The sequence below is a fragment of the Huiozyma naganishii genome, chromosome 2 (assembly GCF_000348985.1).
Source record: "Huiozyma naganishii CBS 8797 chromosome 2, complete genome".
Taxonomy (NCBI): Eukaryota; Fungi; Ascomycota; class Saccharomycetes; order Saccharomycetales; family Saccharomycetaceae; genus Huiozyma; species Huiozyma naganishii.
In genome coordinates, this window is record NC_035923.1 from 374,757 (window position 1) to 395,270 (window position 20,514).

The window sequence follows — 20,514 nt, forward strand, 5'->3', positions numbered from 1 at the left end:
AACGTTACAGGATCAAAGTACCTCTGTCGTCCTGCTTGCGTCTCATTTACTACGACGAACGCTTAATGCTCCAGGACGGGAAATCCTATATCGAGAATCTGGTAAAGTAATTGATACACGTAGCACCCATGTTAATGTAATAGTACAAATAAATGGGCGTTTCATTAACCATAAAGAAGCACACTACTAGTAAGTATTTCTTTTCCCGAATTATCCTTTTTCTCTTAAACTGTATCTTTAGCATAGGAGTGGCAAATTGTCCCTACTAAATCCAGTAAAAATAAATGAAGAATGGTTTCGTGAAAGTATTGAGTTTAATATCTATATTTTCAGTGATTTGGATGGCAAGGGCACCGCATTCGACATTTTCAGTAATGCATTTGCTATTGCCCATAGTCTTTCGGCGAATTTCTTTTCATTATCTTCAACGTCTCTTGTAAAAACTAAAAGTTTATGTGAGGATAAAGTAAGAGCTAAAGCAGATTGTGATTGAATAAACTGTGTAAGGACTCTGAGATTGTGTATTTACGCCGTATACATAAAATATGTAGTTATATCAGTTGTGCGTGCTTGTCTAAGACTGGTTCGTTCGTTGGGTCCCGGATTTAGAGACGGTCTTGAAAGATGTCGGTGCAGATACCTTGTGGCTTATATACGTTCCGGATAACGGGCCATCCGCATGCCTCGAGTTCGTATACTCACATGTCGGGTTTATAATAGTTCACGGTACTGTATTGGATAGGGTAACGGGTCATGAGTCCATTCCCAAAGGGAGTTCCCAATTTATCCTCACAAATACCTTAGAGTTTACTCAAAACATTAAATATCATCAGCGCTATTGTCCACAATGCTTTATGATTCCATGTCCTGCGTCCAGGACATTGGACCGCATCTCCGAGTCACGTGTCTTATTTCTGGTCTTATATATTACAATTTTGTAGTTGCGGATTTAGCTCAGTTGGGAGAGCGCCAGACTGAAGAATTAAAACTTCGGTCCAACAACATAAGTTATCTGGAGGTCCTGTGTTCGATCCACAGAATTCGCATTTTTTTGGCTTTGAAATACGTCATTTATCTTTTTGCGGTATCGGAGTGATACCCCCAGTTTCTCGGAACGCCAGACATGTAATCTCATGTGTTATAACATATCTTGACTGCATTTCTATTTTATTTTTCAGTTTTTCTCCACATAAGAATCACTCCATCTGATAAAGTATCGAAATGATATAGAAATGCTGCTGCCAGGTAGGGACACATTATTTCTCTGGTGTAAACGTACAAGTAAAGTTACAGGTTAGACCTAAACAAAAGTATAACACTTTAGAAATAACTATATAAAAATGGTTTTTTTACACAACTTTCACTTTTTTTGACGAGGCAATCAAATTGACGTCTTCCTGTTCTTCGTCCCTCCTATACCTTTTCAGGCCATGGGAAAGAGTAATAGTTGTCTGAGATAGCAATTCTGTATTCCACTTGGTCATAGTTTCTGCTTCGACGAAAAGATTGTAGTCCAACTTTTTTAGAACCCATCTCTCCATGTCACTGAGAGTTTTCTTTGGTAAGCCTGAGATTTTCGACCAGGTTTCAGCACTAAACGTATTATCCGTTAAGAACTTGTGGGCTAGAATAAGACAAATAAGGAATACTCTCTTAGCACATTGGGCAAATTCTGGTAACGCATCAAACTTTTCGGCTTGCATCAATCTTGTAAAATAGAAAGATGCCAATGATGTGGTATGTCTATTACTCTTGGATCTCTTTAACACTTCAACTAGAAATCCACTGATGGAACTGATGGAGTTATTGATTCTTTTGTTTTGAGGATGCAGTGTCAATTTCGACACTAAAGCGGTAACGTTATGGTTTAATGCAGATGAAGAGTTGGAGGATGCTTTAATGACGCATGCTTTACGAACCAGTCCTTCATGAGGTGGGGTTTGATAAATATCGCGGCAATGTTGTTTCTGCTGATGTAGATAGGGTCCACTACATTTCAGCTCACACGCCTGGAAATCGGGAGTAACCTGCATTTTCTAGGAAAAGATATACAGATTCAGTCAACCGAACCTAAAGGCACAGTAGATAAAGCGTACAACGGTACGAATATTAATGTGGTAGAGCCTTCTTCAGTTTCCTAAACACTTTCAAGAAAAGCAAATGCTTTACTTGGAAATAGAAACCATATTTGCCAAATAGGTTATTGTGTGTTTATTTCTAGTAGGCCTTTATGCTATGACTTAAATGCAAAATTGTTCAGTAAGGTAGTCCAGGCTTATTTGAAAGGACTTAATGATGTTGATGACGGACACACGACACAAGTATGGGAAGGTCCTTATTTTTTTGGTCGTGCAATTCAAACAGAATGATTCAGAATCACTATATTTGATCCGAACCCACCTATTCGGATTGGTTGGTGGATTCTTCTACGTGATAAGTAGAAGAAACTATAAACGAAAAGGAAAGGGAGAGAAACGGTGACAACTCAGATGCTTCGAAGTTTCCAATCTTAAATACAGTATTGGCTGTAGAAACCTTCTGCGTCACAACACCCGTGCTTCACTGCAGTTGTTGCACCGCCCCAAAAATTTGGGAAGTGGCGACGATGAGTCAAACTTTCACGGAACAAAAAAAATGGACGGGAAATTTCTTTTCTCGGTTTTCATGTACGGAATTTCGATTATTCCGTATCTGGGAAGATAATGTATGTAGAAGGAGGACTTGGAGGAAGGGCCGATGCCGGGTCGGTGAGAGGGGGTGGCCGGCATGATTAGATCAGTAAGTGTGTCGGTACGCCGGGAGCGGCGCTGAGTCAAAATTACACACCTATGACTATTTTTCTACTTTCTAGTTTACTAGTATCAAGTTGATAACTTTTTTGGTAGCTTGAAGCTCACGCAGAACATCGGCTTTGTGGGAGACACTTTCCGTACCAACTGAAATGACAGGGTTTCAAACGGTAAAACATCTTGCGTAGTTCCCATCGAATTTAGAATTCTCGAGTGTACTCTTGCGTATAGCTCCTCCATACTTGGGTCCTCATCGTTCTCGTACTTTTCAAAGCAATGGACATGAATCCACGGCATTTTACGGTTTACATTGGGTGACTCGAAGTATAGGCCGACAAAGCTGCCCAAAAAATCGATTGCACTGTCGGGCAGGTTCATGACAAAATGACTGATCTCATTTGGTATCTGGATTACCTTTGGCGCCGTTGGCTGAGGGCTGGTAGTTGGCGTCTCGGGCAAATTCGATTGCTCATCTTGCTTCTTTTGTTTTTTCCTATGACGGTTACTGACCTTGATTGGTAATATGATATTTCCTCCCTCGTGCGACTCAATTAGGTCCTGTAGCAACTGAGGACATTTTTTTATGAACACTGCCCCGTCGAGATTAAAAGGTTTGACAAAAAGTTCCACTTTGTTCCGCTTTATATTCTCCTCCAGATACTTAAAACTTTCTGGATTTAAATCATTAGCAAGCACAATGACGTCTTTCTTACCCGCTGGAACAGCGAATGGGCCGACACCGGCAAACACATCACACACTACCTCGCCGGGCTTGAAATACTGTGATACTAATCTATCGTGTTCTGTATGTAATCGAGAGTTCCAGTAAACTTTACTGAAGTCGAACTTGAAGATACAATCCGATTCCTTTTGTTCCACCACAAGCGAGTCTGTGCGACCGGCTATAACTTTCATGGGGAAAGTCCTGAACTTGGTTGCAATGGAACTGACTTTATCGACAACACATTCTATCTTCTTGTTTTTGTCAAGGATAACCTGGCCAATAAGGGCATCGTACGGTTTGAACTCTTTGCGTAAATTTAGATGAGCAACGTGGCCAGTCATGGTAAACCCAGTGGGGGTTTCATCTAGAAACTCTTCTGGCAACACACTACGTAAAATATCTTCCGCCTTCCAGTAGTTATAATCTAAAGTGTAGTTGTAAGGCAAAATCTCAGCTTCTGTATCCTTCAAAAACTGCACGGCCTCCTCTGGAAGTTTTTCATTGACCTGGTCAGGACACTGAATTGAATCCGTCAATAATACTCCTTTTGTGATAACCTTGTTATCGTATGCTAAAGGTTTTTGTTCATCCGAATCAGTTCTATTGTCTTGCAGTTTTATGACATGTGGGATTCTGGGAACACGCAGGATACACTGATTAAATTGTTTGGAAAACAGACTAATGTTTCTTGGATCTGGAAATTTAACCACACACAGCGGTACTTTTGTTACAAACAGGGAGCGATCCAACTTCGTAAGGCCTCGATGGACTGGTGGCTGGTATGTAGAAATCATGATGCTCCTCGAAATTCTAATCAATGTACCAATTGGATTTCTGTACATCAATACACACTCTAAAATTCAAATTAACCGAAGTCTTCACTCGGAAAATTATTTCATGCTCAACGAATAAGTTTTTGATGTAGTTTCCGGATCTTTGACACCTGGCTGTTTTGGGCACGTGATATCGTCTTTTTTACATTAAATATTTACATGCAAACTGTAGACATATGTGATTAGACAGTTGGTGGGTCATGTAGGACACATCTTAAACCCAAATGTATCAAAAAAACGATTGCATGTAAAGCTCGCTAATTTTTCTCGTCCTCCTTTTCAAATGCTTGCATTCTCCCCTTGACGCTGGAGCCAATGTACTTTTCAAAGAAGCCGATTTCGTCCTTTTTCTTGACGTCGCCTTTCCTCTTCGCTACAATACACCAAGTGGTGCCCATATGAGTTCTTTTTTCCTCCACTATCTCTAGATCTGAGTCATCGAGTATCTCTCCAATGTCTAAGTTCCACCTACAACCCCAAGTTTCTAATCTTTTCTCTGCACGCTTATCCAGGATGTTGTTTATCAGGTGATGTTCACTCCTACCGTGCTCCAACAAAACAATTCTACCATCAGGTTTTAGCAAATTACCAAAATTCTTTAGCGCACTGACAGGATCCTCGTGAGAGCAAATCCCGAAAGCTTCGACGATGGTGTCGTACTTTACTCTTTTTCTGTCAGATACTAGTTTAGGTAAGTCCTCCGCTCTTCCAACGACAAATGCTGCGTTCTTGTAGGAGGGGAACTTTTGTCGAAATTTTTTGTTGGTTTTCTCCATCATCGGTTCCGAAGAGTCCAGGAAAGTGATCGACTTGACCCGATCAATGTTAAGATATGGAATATTTCGACCAGTACCACATGAAACCTCAAGAACATCTCCATGGCAATGTCTCATCAACCATTTCCTTCTCTTCCCCATTCTAATCATTTTCTCCTCAAAATTAATATCTGAATCGTACTCTTCGGCTTTCTTGTCATAGAATGGCGTTGTATCGGTGGGGGCCAGGATGCTCTTATTCTGTTTATTCTGGTCGTTGTTAGGTAAAAAGATTCCATCAAAGTTCTCTTTCCCATCCTGCTCTTGCATCTTCCGGTACTCTTCTAGCTTGAGCTCATCTCTTCTGCGTAATTTTCCTTTCAATTCCTTAATTCTTAAAGTCTCGTATTCATTGATAGTACCCTCGTCCCGCTTCTTCTCTAATGCCTCCAATTCTTTCTCCTTATGATACAGTTTCTTCATGAAAAACATCCCGTATATCAAAAAGGCTACATACATCAATATCAAATACTTGGTCATACCTTTTGAGAATTCTTCAGATCTAGCAATCGCACCCCATCTGATCAGTCGGTTGGGAGACTTCAAAAGTTCCTCAAACTGTTCTTTGGCCAGCTCCTCCTTTGTTTTAAGCTTTTTAACTGTCGAGGTTTTGTCTGATCTCCGCACGAAGGGGGTCGATTTCGTACTGGTCGATCTAATGCATAATGTTGGTGTAATTAGGGATGTTTGCTTTGTTGTTAAAGTGTTCTTAACTGTTAGTTTTAAAGAAGATGGTCGTAATTTGAGCTTCAACATATATGTTTGATCTGTTTTGTTCGGTGGACTGCTAGCTCTCTCGTATCGCACCCCTCCTTAGCTTCAGCAAATTCCAGTTGTTCCTGCCATTTTTTAGGTAAAAAAAAAAGAAGTTTCCAATCTCTCTTTAGAAAAGATTGGCAAGTTTTCAAGTGAGAACATGAGAAGTCTATAAAATGAGTATCATGGTAATATATCATTTAATAAAATATAATCTAGTGAACTTCAGAACGAGAACAAAAGAGGAGAAGGAATAATCTAGTGAATTTGGGACAGAAAGTAGTTTGGGGTTTTTTGTCCCATAATCGTAACATCGTAAGTGTAGGGCATCCAAAGACTTTTTTTCCACTTTGTCACAAGAGTATCGCTTAGTCGTGGGTTTTGGCCAGTTTTTTGCCAGACGCAAAAGTGGCAGCAACGATTAATGGAAGAACTAGGGAGACTTCAGCGTACAGTTTAACTGAGCTAGCGTCAGCCTTGATCTTACCCCAGGAAACTGCTTCATCTGGTCTAGCACCGGCGTCTGACCCATCATATTCTTGGGCAGTGTTGATGTACACCGCAAAGTCAGCACCGTTCCTCATCAAGCAGGCGTTGGCGATGTGGTGCTTGATTAAACCACCACCCAAAATCAACATACCGGCCTTAGACGCCTCCATGGACATCGAGTTTATTTTACGGATGTCAGATACAATGTCTAGTCTCAATTGCTTTGGAGAAGCTTTGAAGGTGTGGAAGAACAACATGTCACCGATAGACCCATCAGTGATAGAAGGGCAAAAGATTGGAATGTTGTTTTTGTGCGCCCAGTAGATAACAGAGGATTCGTCGTTAATTTCTTTACCTAATCTGTTAATCAATTTGGAAGGAGTCCAAATTGGAGATTCAACATCATGGTTAGCATCCAAGCAGCCGGCACCGTTCTTCTTGACGTACTCTTCTTGTTCTTCTAGCATCGTGTCCAAAATTGGAACGATCCACTCCTCAAACTTACAATAGTTGTCATTTGGCACCAGCAGATTACCAATTCTGTTCATACCTTCGTCACGTAGCTTGCTACCCTTCAAGGAAAATTCACCCATATAGGTAGGCGCCAAACATTTAATAATATCTTCCTCAATACCACCTGCAGTGGTTACAAGAGCGTCCACCATTTTATGTTGAACCAAATATCTCAAGGTTTCCCTAACACCAGAACTGATCAAGTTGGAAGTGTACCCCATGAAAATTGTGGTCTTTTGGTAACCATCATCGTCAAAAGAACCCTTTTGCTGATGGGACTGAAGTTTGTCCTTGTGCTCACCTCTCCAGGATCTCATATTGTCAATGATATCACATGCTTTACCTAGATTGCTTGCCTGGAACCCCATCACTTTCATAGAGTTAACCAAGTCTGAAGCACGCATGTCGGTAGCTTCCGGCTTTGAATAATCTATACCGTGAACCTCGACAAAATCTTCTGGCACTGGGACAGATGCCTTTAGAACCGCATCCTGCAGTAATTCTGGTAGCTTTTTGTTGATCTCAGACATGTATTGAATTGTTGCTATGGTTTCAATTGAACGTTCTGGGGCACCGTATTTCGAAACCTGGAGATAAGGTAGACAACGAACAGTTTTGACGTATCTTTTATGACATCTTCAGATTAAATAAGAAAAAATTTTCAGCTTGAGGGTAATGACTTCTTAACGTAGTGAACTGATGGCAGGTGAGTCTGCAATGTCACAAACCTTGTTCCAGATTCGATGCGAATCGTGGGGAAAGGGAAAGCTAACATACTTGTAGCCCTAGAGGAAGAAGCTATATTGTACCGGATATGTATCAGGTTTTCAAATTCTTTGCTCAAGGGGAATGAATATACCCTAAAGAACTACCAGTACATCTATCAGAAAGTAGAGCCTTTGTTGGGGGATCTACTATGTAATTTCAGCCTATCCGAATTGCAACTAACCCCAAAACTACAGCAACTGTTGCACGATTATGTGTCCGGTTCAACTTGTAACAACAAAGTGTTTGCGTTTTCGATGCCTAATTTTAAGTCGGCATCGATGTACCCCCTCGTGTTGTTCAGTGACCATTTCACAAGTTTGTACAGCAATGTCCAGCACACCAAGTTGGTTCTGGAAATGAAACCAAAATGGTTATATAATCCGACTAGGTACTGCAGAAACTGCACTGCAAACAGATTTAAGGGTCGGGACGATATGTCATATTGCTATTCTAAGTTACTGCGGGATAGCGAGCATTTATTTCATGTAATAGGATCTCATACCCTGCCCAGATGGCTTGTTTTGAGGATGTGCCAGTATTTTCGGACTCGAGATAATGTTTTACAGGTCCTCCATGATATCCAGAAAAAGCTATATTGCAAAGGGGATATGATTGATTTACCATTATTGATGACGTTAAGGGATGTTACGTGTTTTGTTTCCTGGGACTTCTCCCAATCTGATGCTGCGTCTGATGTTAATATTGTGGATGTTGACCTGAAACCCGAAGAGAAAAGAGACTTCTGGAATAAAACGCAAATGGAGCTAGATAGTTTTGAAAACAAATGTTACCATGATTATTGACGCATGGTATATTGACTTGACACTGTTATGTACTTTTCATATGTTTCTACTATATTTAATAATATTATTACTCTTGATTTTATTGAGAAGAGAAAAAACGAACTCAGGTGAAGAATGGCAACGGATTCAATGGAGAGCCAGGATAACAGCTTTGAAAATGAAATATTAGACCAGGGAGATAATAACGATATATTTTTCAACTCAGGTTCCGATTTGGAATCTCATGTAGACGACCGGCAGGAGGACAGTGATACAGAAGAGAATTTTAGTGATACTGAATGGGAGGAGGTACCCCTACATCAGGATAGGAATAGTAATGTGACTGTCACTATCGATGCAGAACACCTCATTAGATCAGGACCGAAAAGAAAAAGAAGACTGCCGTCTATCTCTGCCAAGAGCAGGAAGGAGAATCAGCAGATTAAGAAATTATGCTTTGGCCTAAGCATTGTTATGATCCCAGTGATGTTGAACACTTTGAAGGAGAGGGCATATTGGGCAGATGATATCAGACTGAATCGAAGGTTGAGACGCTCAGTACCAAAAATAATTGTTCAGAAATTTGGTCATTTGAATGAGTCCAAAGAAATGGGTAAATCTTTACCGACTCTCCTACTTGGACTGGTTTCCTGGTTTAGGTCAAACTACAAGATAAATAGTAACGGTTTTCGTCAAAATGCAAAAAGGCTCAAATACCTCTTGAAACATCCGAGCAGCGATCACTATTCCTATATCCTGAATAACCCGGAAACTTTCTATGGAGTACGACCAGCATTGGATTCGAAGAATATACTAGAAGGTATTCGAAACATGGCAAAAATGAAAATGGCTAATCGCGATATTCTGGCCGTGTTTTTTGCAGTGATACTGCAAAATCTGATAAGAACAGATGACGATAGTGCAAGAATATCAATATGTTTTGCATTTCCGCTGATACAGTACGATCAAGCTGTTCCAAACGGAAACGATACGATAGATCATGTACCGAATAGATTTGATACTGACCTTCTTCAACCATATTTCTGGATCCAGTTAGAGATATTGGATGATCTCTACACGATTGATCCAATAGTCCATTTAAAAGACGATGAGATTGTTTCCAAACATAAGGCAGGTGGCATAATACGTATTTTTGAACCGAAACAGCAGCAACAACAGCATAATTTTAGTTATGTTGTCGCTATTAACTTGAAAAACAAAATAGTTGAAGATGTATCTCCAAGATACCTTTCAAATCTAGCATATCGTTATTTTAATTTCATTCCCTTCCGAAATCCTTGGGGAAGATCGCTGAGCAGAAAGCAATATGAGCGGTTTTTAGGATTCTTAAATCAGGCTAATCATTTTGATCAAGCACTTTTAGAAACATCTCAAGGAATGAGTTTATTGGCATTCCAGAATTTCAACCCGCCACTCAATGTCAAGGATATGTATACCTCCGAATCATTCGCTATAAAAAGCTTTTTGAGGGCCAATGAAGTGATCGATCCTTCAGCCAAGCCCGTTTTCATATGGAAATGTGGGAAATTCAATGAACCTGTTTACTGGAAAGGGGATATTTTATTGTTGAAGAGTAGGCAGCATTGGAACATGTTAGGAAGAGCGGTGGAAAGAGAAGCACAGCCGCTCAAACGGAAGAAATTTGCACCATTGAAAAGCAAACAACTCGGGAAGTTTTATGCAGAGTACGAAATAAGAGACCTTTTTTCTGTCGATCAAACCTATCTGACACCAAAACTGCCAAATTCCAAAGTTGGCGATGATGGGTTGCTAATCACTATTACTGATGTCGAAGAATTCAAAAACAAATTTGGAAATGTCGAGATATACTATGAAGCGGTGAAGCCGGATGGATTCGAAATTTTTCCACTGTCGGATCAAGATCTTAACGTAAAAGGGCTCATTCGTAAGTACAATAAGAGTAAAAAGCACGTAAGGAAGATCAAGTACGTCGACGTTGTGAGTGGGTTTGACTTTAAGGAAAAGCGTGGATATGCAATTCCCGTGGTAAAATCCATACTCGTGAACAAGGTTGATTACACAATATTGCAAGGGCTGGTTAAAAAACACCTAGAATTGAGGAACTTGCAATATTGGAACACTCTACTTAAAAAATTAGCAATAAAAGAACGGCTTGATAGCACTTACGGTGAGTGATGCATGTTAGTAAGAGATGTTACATAATGAATACATTCGAGGGAACTCAACTGGTAATATACAAATATAATGAGGGCGTGGATGGAGCGCGTTTGCTCAAACAGCGTCCTCAACTTCGCTCAGCAAGTCACTGTCGATATCTTCAGGGACGTCATCATAGTTCTCACTTTCGCTCTCACTTGAGCCTTCTGAAGAGTCGTTGTCGGCTTTACCGTCGGCCTCCGCTTGTTCCTTCCTTAACCTCCTTCTCTCCAGTTTTCTTTCCTTCTTAGCATCCTTGACTGCCTTCTTTTTAGAAATGTTTGCCTCTTGTTCTTTCCTTCTCTGTTCCTTCAGTCTCATCTTAGCAGCATGTTTCCTTTCCAACATTTTAATCTCTTGATCGGTCTTATGGACATACTCATGGTGCAAGATTTTACCCGCGCAGATACCTTCCTCGATTTTCACCAGTTTCAAGTTCATTCTTGGGCCCACTTCTGTCAGTCTGATAGCCTTCTTTCTGGGCAAAGCTTCAGGTTGGGCGGCGTCCCTCGTGGCCGCTTCCTCCATCTCGACATCCAGCTCATCCTTTTCCAGCCCGGTTTCCAAGTCGATCGCTGGTTTCTCTTTCTTCCGTTTCTCGACAGATATCTGGCCGTTTTTATTCTTCCCATAGCTCTCATTAATGTTGACAATAGCCTCCTCGTCATCAACCTCGGATTCGGATGTGTATGCGCCCAGATCGTGGTCTAAGATCAACGACGATATATCCTTCTTTCTGTTCAGATTGGGGACGGTCTTATTCAAGTGGCTCTTGGCGGTGTAAAGTTTCCTTAGGTTTCTCGAGATGTCGACGTCCTTCACGTCGATGAAATAATGACGTAGAGAGATCTCCTTCGTCACGGGATCTTTGTTCAACATCATCACTCTCTTTATAGAATTCAACTGTGTTGTCTGCGGGTTCAACGGAGGAAAAATGTTTTGAAACATGGAGATTATAATCTTTTCCACGTTAGCATTCGGGTCGTCCTCGTTCTTATTCTTGGTGCTAAATCCATTCAGAACCAGTAACGGTGGGTTCAGCAGATCCTCGTTGTTCAGCGACTTTGGTCTCTTCAAAAACTTCTTGATATCTTTGCCCAGCGAGTAATCTATCACGTTGAAAGTGATGGTGGGACCCTGTGGTGTTCTAGCAACTTTCAAAGAAACGTTCCCGGTCTTTTCCGACTGGGTGAAAATGAAAAGATGCGAAACAGCCAGCGGACCACACATGACCACAAAATCCTTCAACTTATTGGACTTCCTCTCCTTCAACTTGATGGCGGTGTGAGGCTGCATAATGTTACGGAAATCTTTCACCAGCTGGTTCAAAGAGTGATTGGCAAGCGACGTCTGGCCAACTCTAATCACCATAGACTTAGGAATCCCCTTTTGGGATTCCGGAGTAGGCGCAACGTGTGTTCTTTTCTTGGATCTTCTCTTCGCCATATTTTTCGCGATTGGTACTTTCCTAAATATGAGACCTACCGCAAGAATGTTAAGCGATGAGCTAGCTATACATCTGCTTCCAAGCTCATCGACTACATTTATTTTTTTCCAGCTGAGAGGAGAAGTGACAGTGAAAAAAAATTTGCTCCTCGTCGATAGTGATTCAGACACTTCCCCAAAAAAACGTCTCAAACTCAAAAATTGGAAAATAAACACACAGAAACTGCGACTGAAACTTGAAAGGCGTGTGTTCTATTCGTATTGAAGAGCGCCTCCAAAGCTGAACGTCTACGGATTATAGAGTGGGGGTTCGTATACTAGTTGCAGTCTTCACACTTTACCAAAAAAATAAACCAATTAGATTAATAAAACTGCCCCTACTTGGCAAGTAACTTTTATCGTGTCATATTGTCATCAAGTGGGTGTGTTTTTTTTCTGGCATTCTATCCCTTACCGATTTGGATTCGTTGCGACACAGACGCACCTTTTTAGTAGTCCTTTTTTTACCTACAGTTGTTAATTTTTTTTTCTCTTTTAAAGAAAAAAAAGTGGTTTGTTTCAGTTGAAGCTTTCTCTTCCGATCTGTTCGTACCCGTTGATCTGTCTGTCTCGGTGCTCGGTGGTTGATTTTTAATTGTTATATTTTTATTTTTTTTCCTTAGTTATTTATTTGCTCCATTCTGTCACTTGGACTGGAAACTAATTGTCTCGGGTTGACATATCAAGTGGGTACATCGTGGGGAAGACGGAAGTATCGTTGCCCCAAAAAAAAATATTCTCAGTCGAGAAAGGTTATTTTTCGACAAGGCCAATTGTTGCTACTGGCACATAGTCGTTTGGTTTTTTCTTTTTGATCATACACGAGAAAATGGAGGGCGACACTGTCAATAATAATGTTGTTCCCGTGGATGATAAGAGTTCCGTAAAACTTGTCGAGATCAAGAGTGAACTGGAAGAGACAAAGACACAGTTTCAGGAGTTGGAGGCGTTGATAATAAACTCCACTACAAGAAGTAATAGTACCACGCATGATTTTTTCAATTCTTTGAAGACGTTGTCCCACAATCAAACTGTGTTGGAAAATAAGCTGGAGGACGCTATGAAAAATCAAATGAATACGGATATTTTGGTGAACGATATTAACAAACGTTTGAACACACTGGCTAGTGTACTGGACTCCAAGAATTTTAAAAGGCTTCTCAGTGCGAACGATTTGCAGAGAGCGGGACTTCGAGACTCAAATGGGGAATCCAAGAGTACCCTACAGTCTAATACAAATGGGTTAATTACAGCCAACGCTGGTAAAGAGGTTTCAACAATGCCTGTCAAGAGAGGCCCGGGTAGACCAAGAAAGGATCAAAACTCAGTAAACAATTCAGGGAGCGCTGCCAAATCAAATGATGGACCATCCGGTCTGTTGTCACAGGTGAAAGTGTCCTTACCCCATGGAACCGTTCAACTACCCAAATCAAGAAGGTATTTTATCCACCCCTTGGAGTCAGTGAATGGGAACGGCAATCATCAACTTTCATCTATCTTATCGCATCAAAGTTTATCCGGACCTGACCTTAAGGGCACCGTTGGCACAGGGGCAAGTGTTTCGTCTTCACACCATGGCAGCGATTTAGATGACTACAACAGTGATACTCCCTTGGAGAGGTACCGTTTACAAGGACGTCCTAGAACCAGACAGAGAAGACCTGCATCGACCTCTACCAAAAGGGAAGATTCAGATTCTGAAACCGATCTCGATGGTGCGCAAGCCTTGCTTTCTCGTAATCCAACTGGCAAAAAGAAGGTAGGTCGCAAACGTCGCCCTAAAGCTGTGATTCTCAGCAGAAGAAGGGGCCGGCCACCCAAAATCAAAAGGGTTGAAACTATACTAACAAACGAACCTGGTGTTAATGATGCAGAGGCTCCTGAAACAGAGGAGAAGAACAGTCAAGACGGATTAAAGAACACAATTTCTCAAAAAGAACAAGACGATTTGGAATCAAGTAAAATAGCAGAGGTTCCATCAGGGCGGTCGTTGCGTTCGCGTAAATCATCCTCCGCTGAACCGAGCGAGGAAATTGAGGAGCACGAGACTGTTGTAAATCCAGCAGACGACAAACCCAATGCAGAAAAGACTGAGAATGCTGCTCTCGATGCCACAAAAGAAAATGTCGGTTTTTTGCTCAATACTAAAGGTTTTGCATCCGGTAAAGCGCATAAGATGATTTATGAAGACCCTGTTTATAATGAGCTGGAGAAACAGGGGACAAAAATGAACGAACAACTAGAGAAGTTGCGAGATCCGCGCGAAAAAATGCTAGTGAGTTTGAAATATAATGATCGGGACAGCGCAAAATCATTCATAGAATCAAACAAAGAGCTTCTTAAAGCATTACGCGAGGATGAACGAAGAAGAAAATTAGAAGCGCATAATTCAAAAGAAGGGCTCGATGGGGAAAAACCGAAACAGCGAAGAGAAAGGCTACCAAAACCAAAGGAAATGGGATTGATGGGCCATTATAAGAATCTAGGGATTCCCAAAGACTCAAAGCCCACACATCCTGACCATATTGCTGCTCAATCTGAGATTCCGCAGGTACTTCCAGCTGCTACTTTAGGAGCAGATCGTCAAGAAGGAGGTACCGCGAAAGTAGATGAAAATACTGAAAATTCGCATACAAGTCGCAGTGTTCCTGCTGGACCAAAAGAAGACATACCCGCTGATGAACAAAAGAGGAATGAATTTTTGAGGGAAAACTTAGAGATATTACTGAAGGTCAAGTCAGCCAAAAATGGAGTAGGTCAAACCAAAGATGAAGAGGGAAAGGCGAAAAAAAGCACAGAAGAAATGGGGCATGGCTTTAACTTTGGAAAATTGCCGTATCAGAGTGCAGGTGAGTTAATAAATGAAACACTCAATGCTGATCCGTTAGAAAAACTTAAACACCCGATTCGCGGTGCAGGAGCCACAGTTCGCAACGAGAAGATACGGACTTTAAAAACAGGCACCGATAACACTGCAGATAAGGCACAGAATAATAATCTCTGCATCATTCCTTCGAACAAACAGTATGATCCTTCTCGAAACGCAGAGAACCAAGGTCAGGGTAGTCAGCCCCAACATGCAACACGAATAAAAAATGGTGCTGAAAATGAGATGAACAGTTCTCAGCATTTTAACAAAGCGACAAACATCGCTATACAAGTGAGTGGTAGTGGAGAAGGAGACGCTCCTCTTAAAGCTAATGACACAGATCCTCCTACCAAAGAAGGTGAAGAGACCACGGTACTCGCTCACCATAATCCAGAAGACAAGAAAGAATCTACTCCAAATGAAACAGAAGAAAGCCAAGTAGAACCTGTAACTCCAAATGGAGATGGTAGGCTACTCAGAAAAAGGAAGCACAAGGAATCAGAACCTGTGCAAGGGGAAAAAATCAAGCAGCAACGATTTTCAAGGAATCCTTCCGAAGGAGCAAAACGAAGTATTCAGACAAAACCTTCGACGAAAAATGGTCGATCTTCAAAAAAGTCTGTGGGTTCCGCCACTTCGTCCATCGTTAGTCCAAATACTGAAACGAACGAGGAAAGCGGAGAACTGCGGACCGGTTTAATATCATCTGCACCTATCGAGCTGCTTTGTAGGGACGGTTTCTTTTATCAAAGAGATGCTCCTCAGGTGCCCATAACTACAGGCACGTATTTGCAATTCAAATTTGATTCAAAGGAGACTGAACTGATGGACCTTAAAAAGGTTGACCGATCGCTCAAGGGTACTGTTGAATCTACTGGTGGATGTAATCCAATATCGTCTACGAAGGTAGAGCGCACAAATGCGTACTCCTTGAATCCAGTCGTGGACCAAGAAGCAGCACAAGCTTTCAGTGTGTTGAGTAATACCACATTAACAGAAAGATATGTGAACTCTTTGGAATACTTTCTGATGGAATTTAGATGGGAGAACAAGTTGGTGGCGCTTGGATTAAAGTTACGAGAATCAAAGAGAACGTGGCAAAGGCGCAAGGCTTTGTTCACACTGTTCGAGTTTTGGAGAGATCAATCTGTGGAGAAAAGAAACTTAAAAAATTACTCTATTCTACACGCCGTGAAAGAAATGGAGAACTATCGAATCTTTATCAACCGGTCTGTTTCGTGGTTCTATAACCATATTACTTTGCTCAAAATGATACTTTATGATCTCTGCGACCATGTGGGCACGCAGAGAAGGGAGTGGATGTTTTCCGATGACCAACCTTTGCCTGCTGTAGGTGTGTACAACAGAGAATTGGGCATACTGTACACTGTGAAGAATATCAACGCGATACTGGACAGTATGCTGACCTTCGACAAGCTCGACGATGGTACTGAGAACAGCCAAGTGAAGCAATCCCAAGTCCATGCACCCGAAAGCAGTTGAACGGTGCGGATCAACCTATAAAGCACAAGCTTATGTAAAGGAGAACCGTCCCCCCTTTCGCGTTATTGATTCCCGTCCAGCATTTCCGTGTACCCTGAATGGATCTGGGCCACAAACCTCACAAACGGCTCAATAAACTGCTGGCGGAGCACACGTGGAAATCTCTTGCCAAAATTTTCCTCGAGGCGGGAACCTCGTTTGTATTCTATTGTTTGATAAGCCCTATTTAGTAGTTATATACCCGTTTTAGGAAAGTACACGTTCACATCGCAGAAAGAAAAATTCGACGATTACTAGATACGGCGTGTGGTCGCGATGGGGAAGTCTCGCTGCAAGTTAAAGTGTGTTACGTGGGGTTCGAGCAGACTTGCAGTTTAGTCAAAAGACTGAAAACTTACTCTGCACTGTTTTTCTTCGCATTGTCTTTTCAATACGCAAACATTATATCTCCATTTCAACTTTTCAGTGCTTATATAAGCTCGCCGAATTCTTACGTCATGAGCTTCGTATGTTTTATCAGAGTGGGTTAAATTGATTCTTTAAAGTTGAAGACTTGAAAAACCTCCTTCAACTCTTCTTCCCAATGCGCTCCGCGAGGACTGTACCACACATGCAGTCCATCTGGATAGATCAGAACCAATACATGGAGAAACTGTATGGATGTCAAATGGATCAGTTGTTCGATGCCACCACGACTGTATCTGGAACTAAAATAATTAGGCTGGATGCCTTTGACGACCATGAGACCGATATACATATACTGAACAGCAGCATACCTATACTAGGTAGTAACACAAACTTTATCGACCTGTCTGCCTCACACCGTCTGATTCCACAACCGAAAAATCCAGCAAGAAAGGGTTCTACTCCAGTGAAGACCCCAATCATTCAATGGGATAAAATACGGAGAGTCGCAAAGGAGTGCCAGAAATTCATCACCAACCCAAAGGTCAAGCTGGGAAACAAGAAAGGCAAACATTCAAAAACTGTATCAAAAACCTTATGCATTTCATCACATATCGCATGCAGAAACCTGTGTAGACTACACAGAGAGGGATCGTTCTTCATTTTCGACCCTACGGGAATCAAGATATCCACAGCAAGAGATACTTTTACCTTACGAGAGCCACGGGTTAACGCTCGACCCGGACAAGTTTGCACCGCATACACCACCTCCACTGTGTAGAGCGTTTTGTACTCCCAAATTAGAGCTCGACACAGTCTCAGCTTCAGCCTCGTTGTTTGAACTGGATCGGTCGCCGCAGACCCTCGTGAGATCTCGTTTCACCGATGACTCGTATTAGTCGTGAAAGAGAGAGAAAAAAAAAGAAGAAGGGATCCAGTTTTTCTTTATCTTCTTAATGATTAATCCGAATTGAGTCGGATGTTCGTTGATAAGCATGTTTTGGATTGTGGATAGTTCAGTTTAGTTTAGTTTATGGTAATATCGTCATTTTAATATCCCATCGAAATAATATATACTAGTTTTCTGGTTTATATTTGAAGTTGACTCATCTGGGAGGAAAAAGATATATAGGAAGCAGCGATGGCCTCTGACAGCATAGCGATTAGATACGTCACTGACGGTGACAAAGAGGAATGGACCAGGTTATGGCTTGGATTCAGGGCCCATTATGATATTCCAATCCCCGATGGTCTCGGGGACGCCAATTTCAAGAGAATCATGGACGATTCCGTGGATATGTGGTCAGCGTTCGCCGTTGACACTTCAAGGGACGACAAGCCGATCGGTCTTGTCAATTGGGTGAGTCGACCATCCACATGGGACCTGACTGATATTGTATACCTTCACGATCTGTACGTGGACGAAAACGAGCGTGTTCGCGGCGTCGGACGCAAATTGATTGAGTTTGTCTACTCTGAAGCGGACAAGAGAGGCACCCCGCTGGTTTATTGGACCACTGACCATTACAACCACAGGGCACAGCTCCTGTACACGAAGGTAGCCAAGAAGACCAGCAAGGTGATCTACGAGAGGGAGTTATGAGACGTACTAAAATATACTTATATACACTTACGCACGCGCAGTCTTTCTAGAGCATCCGTAACTATGTTGAGTTGAAATATTTGGTGGTACCGATAAAAAACAGTTGCACATATGACTCACCATTTCGCTTTATTTTATTTACTGTTATCGTAATATTTCCAGATGATGCAATTAGCAGTAGCATATATAAGCAAGGGCCATTTTTTCCCTTCCCTGATATTGCCGATGAGTTTTGATGGATCAAGGACGTTAACAATATGGGATCTTCTGTGGAGGTGAGATACGTTCAGCCTGGTGACAGGGAGGAATTGGCTCGTCTCTTCACGCTGTACTTGAACTTCTACAAGTCGTTGGATAAAGTCCCCGCCACGCAGTTTGATTTGAACTTCAAGAGGTTCCTGGACCCGAAGGAGCGAATGTGGGCAGCTGTGGCAATTGACACGTCCACTGGGAAGCACATCGGTATGGTGCAGTGGTTCCACCACACGAGCACCTGGGAACCGGAGGGCTGTATCCTGTTGAACGATCTGTACGTGGATGAAGATTCACGGCTGGGCGGTGTAGGGCGGGCATTGATGGAGTTTGTATTTTCGGAAGGGGACAAGATTGGTGTCGGGAATGTGTATTGGCACACGGATACCTCTAACCACAGGGCACAATTGCTGTACACGAAAGTCGGGTATTTGTCTTCCCAGTGCAGGTACGTAAGAAACGGTTACTGATATACGTATTTGTCGTATCGAGGTCAGATGTATACCGTTGCATAATTATACATAGTATTATCTGACACATACTTGATTATTTCATCTCTCTTTTTCCTCGAAGAAAGTGCAAGAAAATAATATCGAACAAAACTTTTAGAGGATAAGAACGGTATAAAGAAGTGGCCAGCTGTGGATATATAAGCGGGACGATGGCCCCCCGAATACTGAGCAGGTTCAATGTAGTGAGGCTAGTCAGTATCCTGTCACTGCTGTGTCTGTGGTTATTCTTTTCTAGCATCGAGATTTCGTTTGCGACGTCGATCTCACACATGAAGGACCCCAATGTGATCATTGACAGCGACATACGGTTTTCCGAGGACTACAAGATGGTCTCTGTGTATTCTGACAAGCGCTCGAGCCAGTTAGGCCAGTCCGCGTGGTTGCTGTTCCACTCGTACCTGAACGGTACTGAGGATCATTTAAATGAGAAAGAGTGTCACCGCGTGAAACGGTTTGTCCGGATATTTGCAGAGGAGTACCCACTGTGCCGAGGAGATGTCAACGTGTTCAACGAGCTAGTACAGAGTGACCCAATACCGACCTCTTGTGGCAACCGGTTTCTGCTCAAGCTGTGGGGGTGTCACGTGCACAACCGAATGAACGTTGAGTTGGGCAAGCAAGAGTACGACTGTTCCTTGCTTTTCACTGATGACGAACTGAGTGATAACAGTGTCAAATTCAACAAAGTGAGTATTTCTAACGAGGGCGAGCAACCTGGTTGAGGTAGAGAGAGATTTTATCTAGAATATGCCTTATTACTGTATATAAAGTTATAGAGGTATGAAAACGGGTAGAGAGAATAGTAAAATGTTTCTATATTATCCAACCGGTGGACAATGTAAGAGCGCCTAAAAAGAATATGCGATTGTTCGATGCAGAGAAAGGGGAGGGGTCTTTCCCTCCCCGAGTTTATCAGTGTTTTTGAGTCATGTGCTGTACGAATCACAGCAACGTCAAAGAACCTTTTCTGCCTCTTGCGGGAGCATCGCCGACAGCAGAGGCCGTGTTGGCCTCCACGAGTTCCATGTTCTTGCCCAGGGCGGCGTTGATGGCCAGCGCGGTGTCCAGGGCGTCCAATTGGGTGCAGTACGCGTCTGAGTTCTTCCTCGAGGCCTGTGGCGTCACAGGGGACAAGTGAGGAATAACAAAGGGTTCTGAAGTTTCAGCGTTCAATAGTGGTAGGAAAGCCATTTCTGTGTGTGTGTGTGTGTGTTGGT

General features: G+C 42.1%; 13 protein-coding genes and 1 non-coding gene across 14 annotated transcripts; 8 read left to right on the plus strand and 6 right to left on the minus strand.

Annotated features, from left to right (window-relative positions):
- The first annotated feature begins 943 nt into the window (after positions 1-943).
- Positions 944-1,046, plus strand: KNAG0Btrna5F. Its single transcript has 2 exons — positions 944-981; positions 1,010-1,046. It is a non-coding gene; the product is annotated as a tRNA-Phe (tRNA).
- Positions 1,047-1,349: 303 nt separating this feature from the next.
- On the minus strand, positions 1,350-2,033 carry PCL5 (Pcl5p; the record flags this gene model as incomplete). Its single annotated transcript, XM_022611479.1, has 1 exon — positions 1,350-2,033. One exon carries the CDS (start codon positions 2,031-2,033, stop codon positions 1,350-1,352), a length of 684 nt encoding a protein of 227 aa, XP_022462884.1.
- An 828-nt stretch (positions 2,034-2,861) lies between these two features.
- On the minus strand, positions 2,862-4,355 carry TRM5 (tRNA (guanine) methyltransferase; the record flags this gene model as incomplete). The annotated part of the gene is made up of 1 exon (XM_022611480.1): positions 2,862-4,355. The coding sequence occupies one exon, from the start codon at positions 4,353-4,355 to the stop codon at positions 2,862-2,864; it is 1,494 nt and encodes a 497-aa protein (XP_022462885.1).
- Positions 4,356-4,603: 248 nt separating this feature from the next.
- OMS1 (putative RNA methyltransferase) lies at positions 4,604-5,917 on the minus strand (the record flags this gene model as incomplete). Its single annotated transcript, XM_022611481.1, has 1 exon — positions 4,604-5,917. One exon carries the CDS (start codon positions 5,915-5,917, stop codon positions 4,604-4,606), a length of 1,314 nt encoding a protein of 437 aa, XP_022462886.1.
- A 368-nt stretch (positions 5,918-6,285) lies between these two features.
- On the minus strand, positions 6,286-7,449 carry DYS1 (deoxyhypusine synthase; the record flags this gene model as incomplete). Its single annotated transcript, XM_022611483.1, has 1 exon — positions 6,286-7,449. One exon carries the CDS (start codon positions 7,447-7,449, stop codon positions 6,286-6,288), a length of 1,164 nt encoding a protein of 387 aa, XP_022462887.1.
- Positions 7,450-7,662: 213 nt separating this feature from the next.
- Positions 7,663-8,490, plus strand: IPK1 (inositol pentakisphosphate 2-kinase; the record flags this gene model as incomplete). The annotated part of the gene is made up of 1 exon (XM_022611484.1): positions 7,663-8,490. The coding sequence occupies one exon, from the start codon at positions 7,663-7,665 to the stop codon at positions 8,488-8,490; it is 828 nt and encodes a 275-aa protein (XP_022462888.1).
- Positions 8,491-8,604: 114 nt separating this feature from the next.
- RAD34 (Rad34p) lies at positions 8,605-10,647 on the plus strand (the record flags this gene model as incomplete). The annotated part of the gene is made up of 1 exon (XM_022611485.1): positions 8,605-10,647. One exon carries the CDS (start codon positions 8,605-8,607, stop codon positions 10,645-10,647), a length of 2,043 nt encoding a protein of 680 aa, XP_022462889.1.
- Positions 10,648-10,743: 96 nt separating this feature from the next.
- SSF2 (rRNA-binding ribosome biosynthesis protein) lies at positions 10,744-12,114 on the minus strand (the record flags this gene model as incomplete). The annotated part of the gene is made up of 1 exon (XM_022611486.1): positions 10,744-12,114. One exon carries the CDS (start codon positions 12,112-12,114, stop codon positions 10,744-10,746), a length of 1,371 nt encoding a protein of 456 aa, XP_022462890.1.
- An 868-nt stretch (positions 12,115-12,982) lies between these two features.
- SUM1 (Sum1p) lies at positions 12,983-16,525 on the plus strand (the record flags this gene model as incomplete). The annotated part of the gene is made up of 1 exon (XM_022611487.1): positions 12,983-16,525. The coding sequence occupies one exon, from the start codon at positions 12,983-12,985 to the stop codon at positions 16,523-16,525; it is 3,543 nt and encodes a 1,180-aa protein (XP_022462891.1).
- A 583-nt stretch (positions 16,526-17,108) lies between these two features.
- KNAG0B02040 (uncharacterized protein) lies at positions 17,109-17,711 on the plus strand (the record flags this gene model as incomplete). The annotated part of the gene is made up of 1 exon (XM_022611488.1): positions 17,109-17,711. The coding sequence occupies one exon, from the start codon at positions 17,109-17,111 to the stop codon at positions 17,709-17,711; it is 603 nt and encodes a 200-aa protein (XP_022462892.1).
- Positions 17,712-18,071: 360 nt separating this feature from the next.
- On the plus strand, positions 18,072-18,533 carry KNAG0B02050 (GNAT family N-acetyltransferase; the record flags this gene model as incomplete). The annotated part of the gene is made up of 1 exon (XM_022611489.1): positions 18,072-18,533. One exon carries the CDS (start codon positions 18,072-18,074, stop codon positions 18,531-18,533), a length of 462 nt encoding a protein of 153 aa, XP_022462893.1.
- A 257-nt stretch (positions 18,534-18,790) lies between these two features.
- On the plus strand, positions 18,791-19,255 carry KNAG0B02060 (N-acetyltransferase family protein; the record flags this gene model as incomplete). Its single annotated transcript, XM_022611490.1, has 1 exon — positions 18,791-19,255. The coding sequence occupies one exon, from the start codon at positions 18,791-18,793 to the stop codon at positions 19,253-19,255; it is 465 nt and encodes a 154-aa protein (XP_022462894.1).
- Positions 19,256-19,446: 191 nt separating this feature from the next.
- ERV2 (flavin-linked sulfhydryl oxidase) lies at positions 19,447-20,019 on the plus strand (the record flags this gene model as incomplete). Its single annotated transcript, XM_022611491.1, has 1 exon — positions 19,447-20,019. One exon carries the CDS (start codon positions 19,447-19,449, stop codon positions 20,017-20,019), a length of 573 nt encoding a protein of 190 aa, XP_022462895.1.
- Positions 20,020-20,239: 220 nt separating this feature from the next.
- SPO24 (Spo24p) lies at positions 20,240-20,488 on the minus strand (the record flags this gene model as incomplete). Its single annotated transcript, XM_022611492.1, has 1 exon — positions 20,240-20,488. One exon carries the CDS (start codon positions 20,486-20,488, stop codon positions 20,240-20,242), a length of 249 nt encoding a protein of 82 aa, XP_022462896.1.
- Between the last annotated feature and the right edge of the window lie 26 nt (positions 20,489-20,514).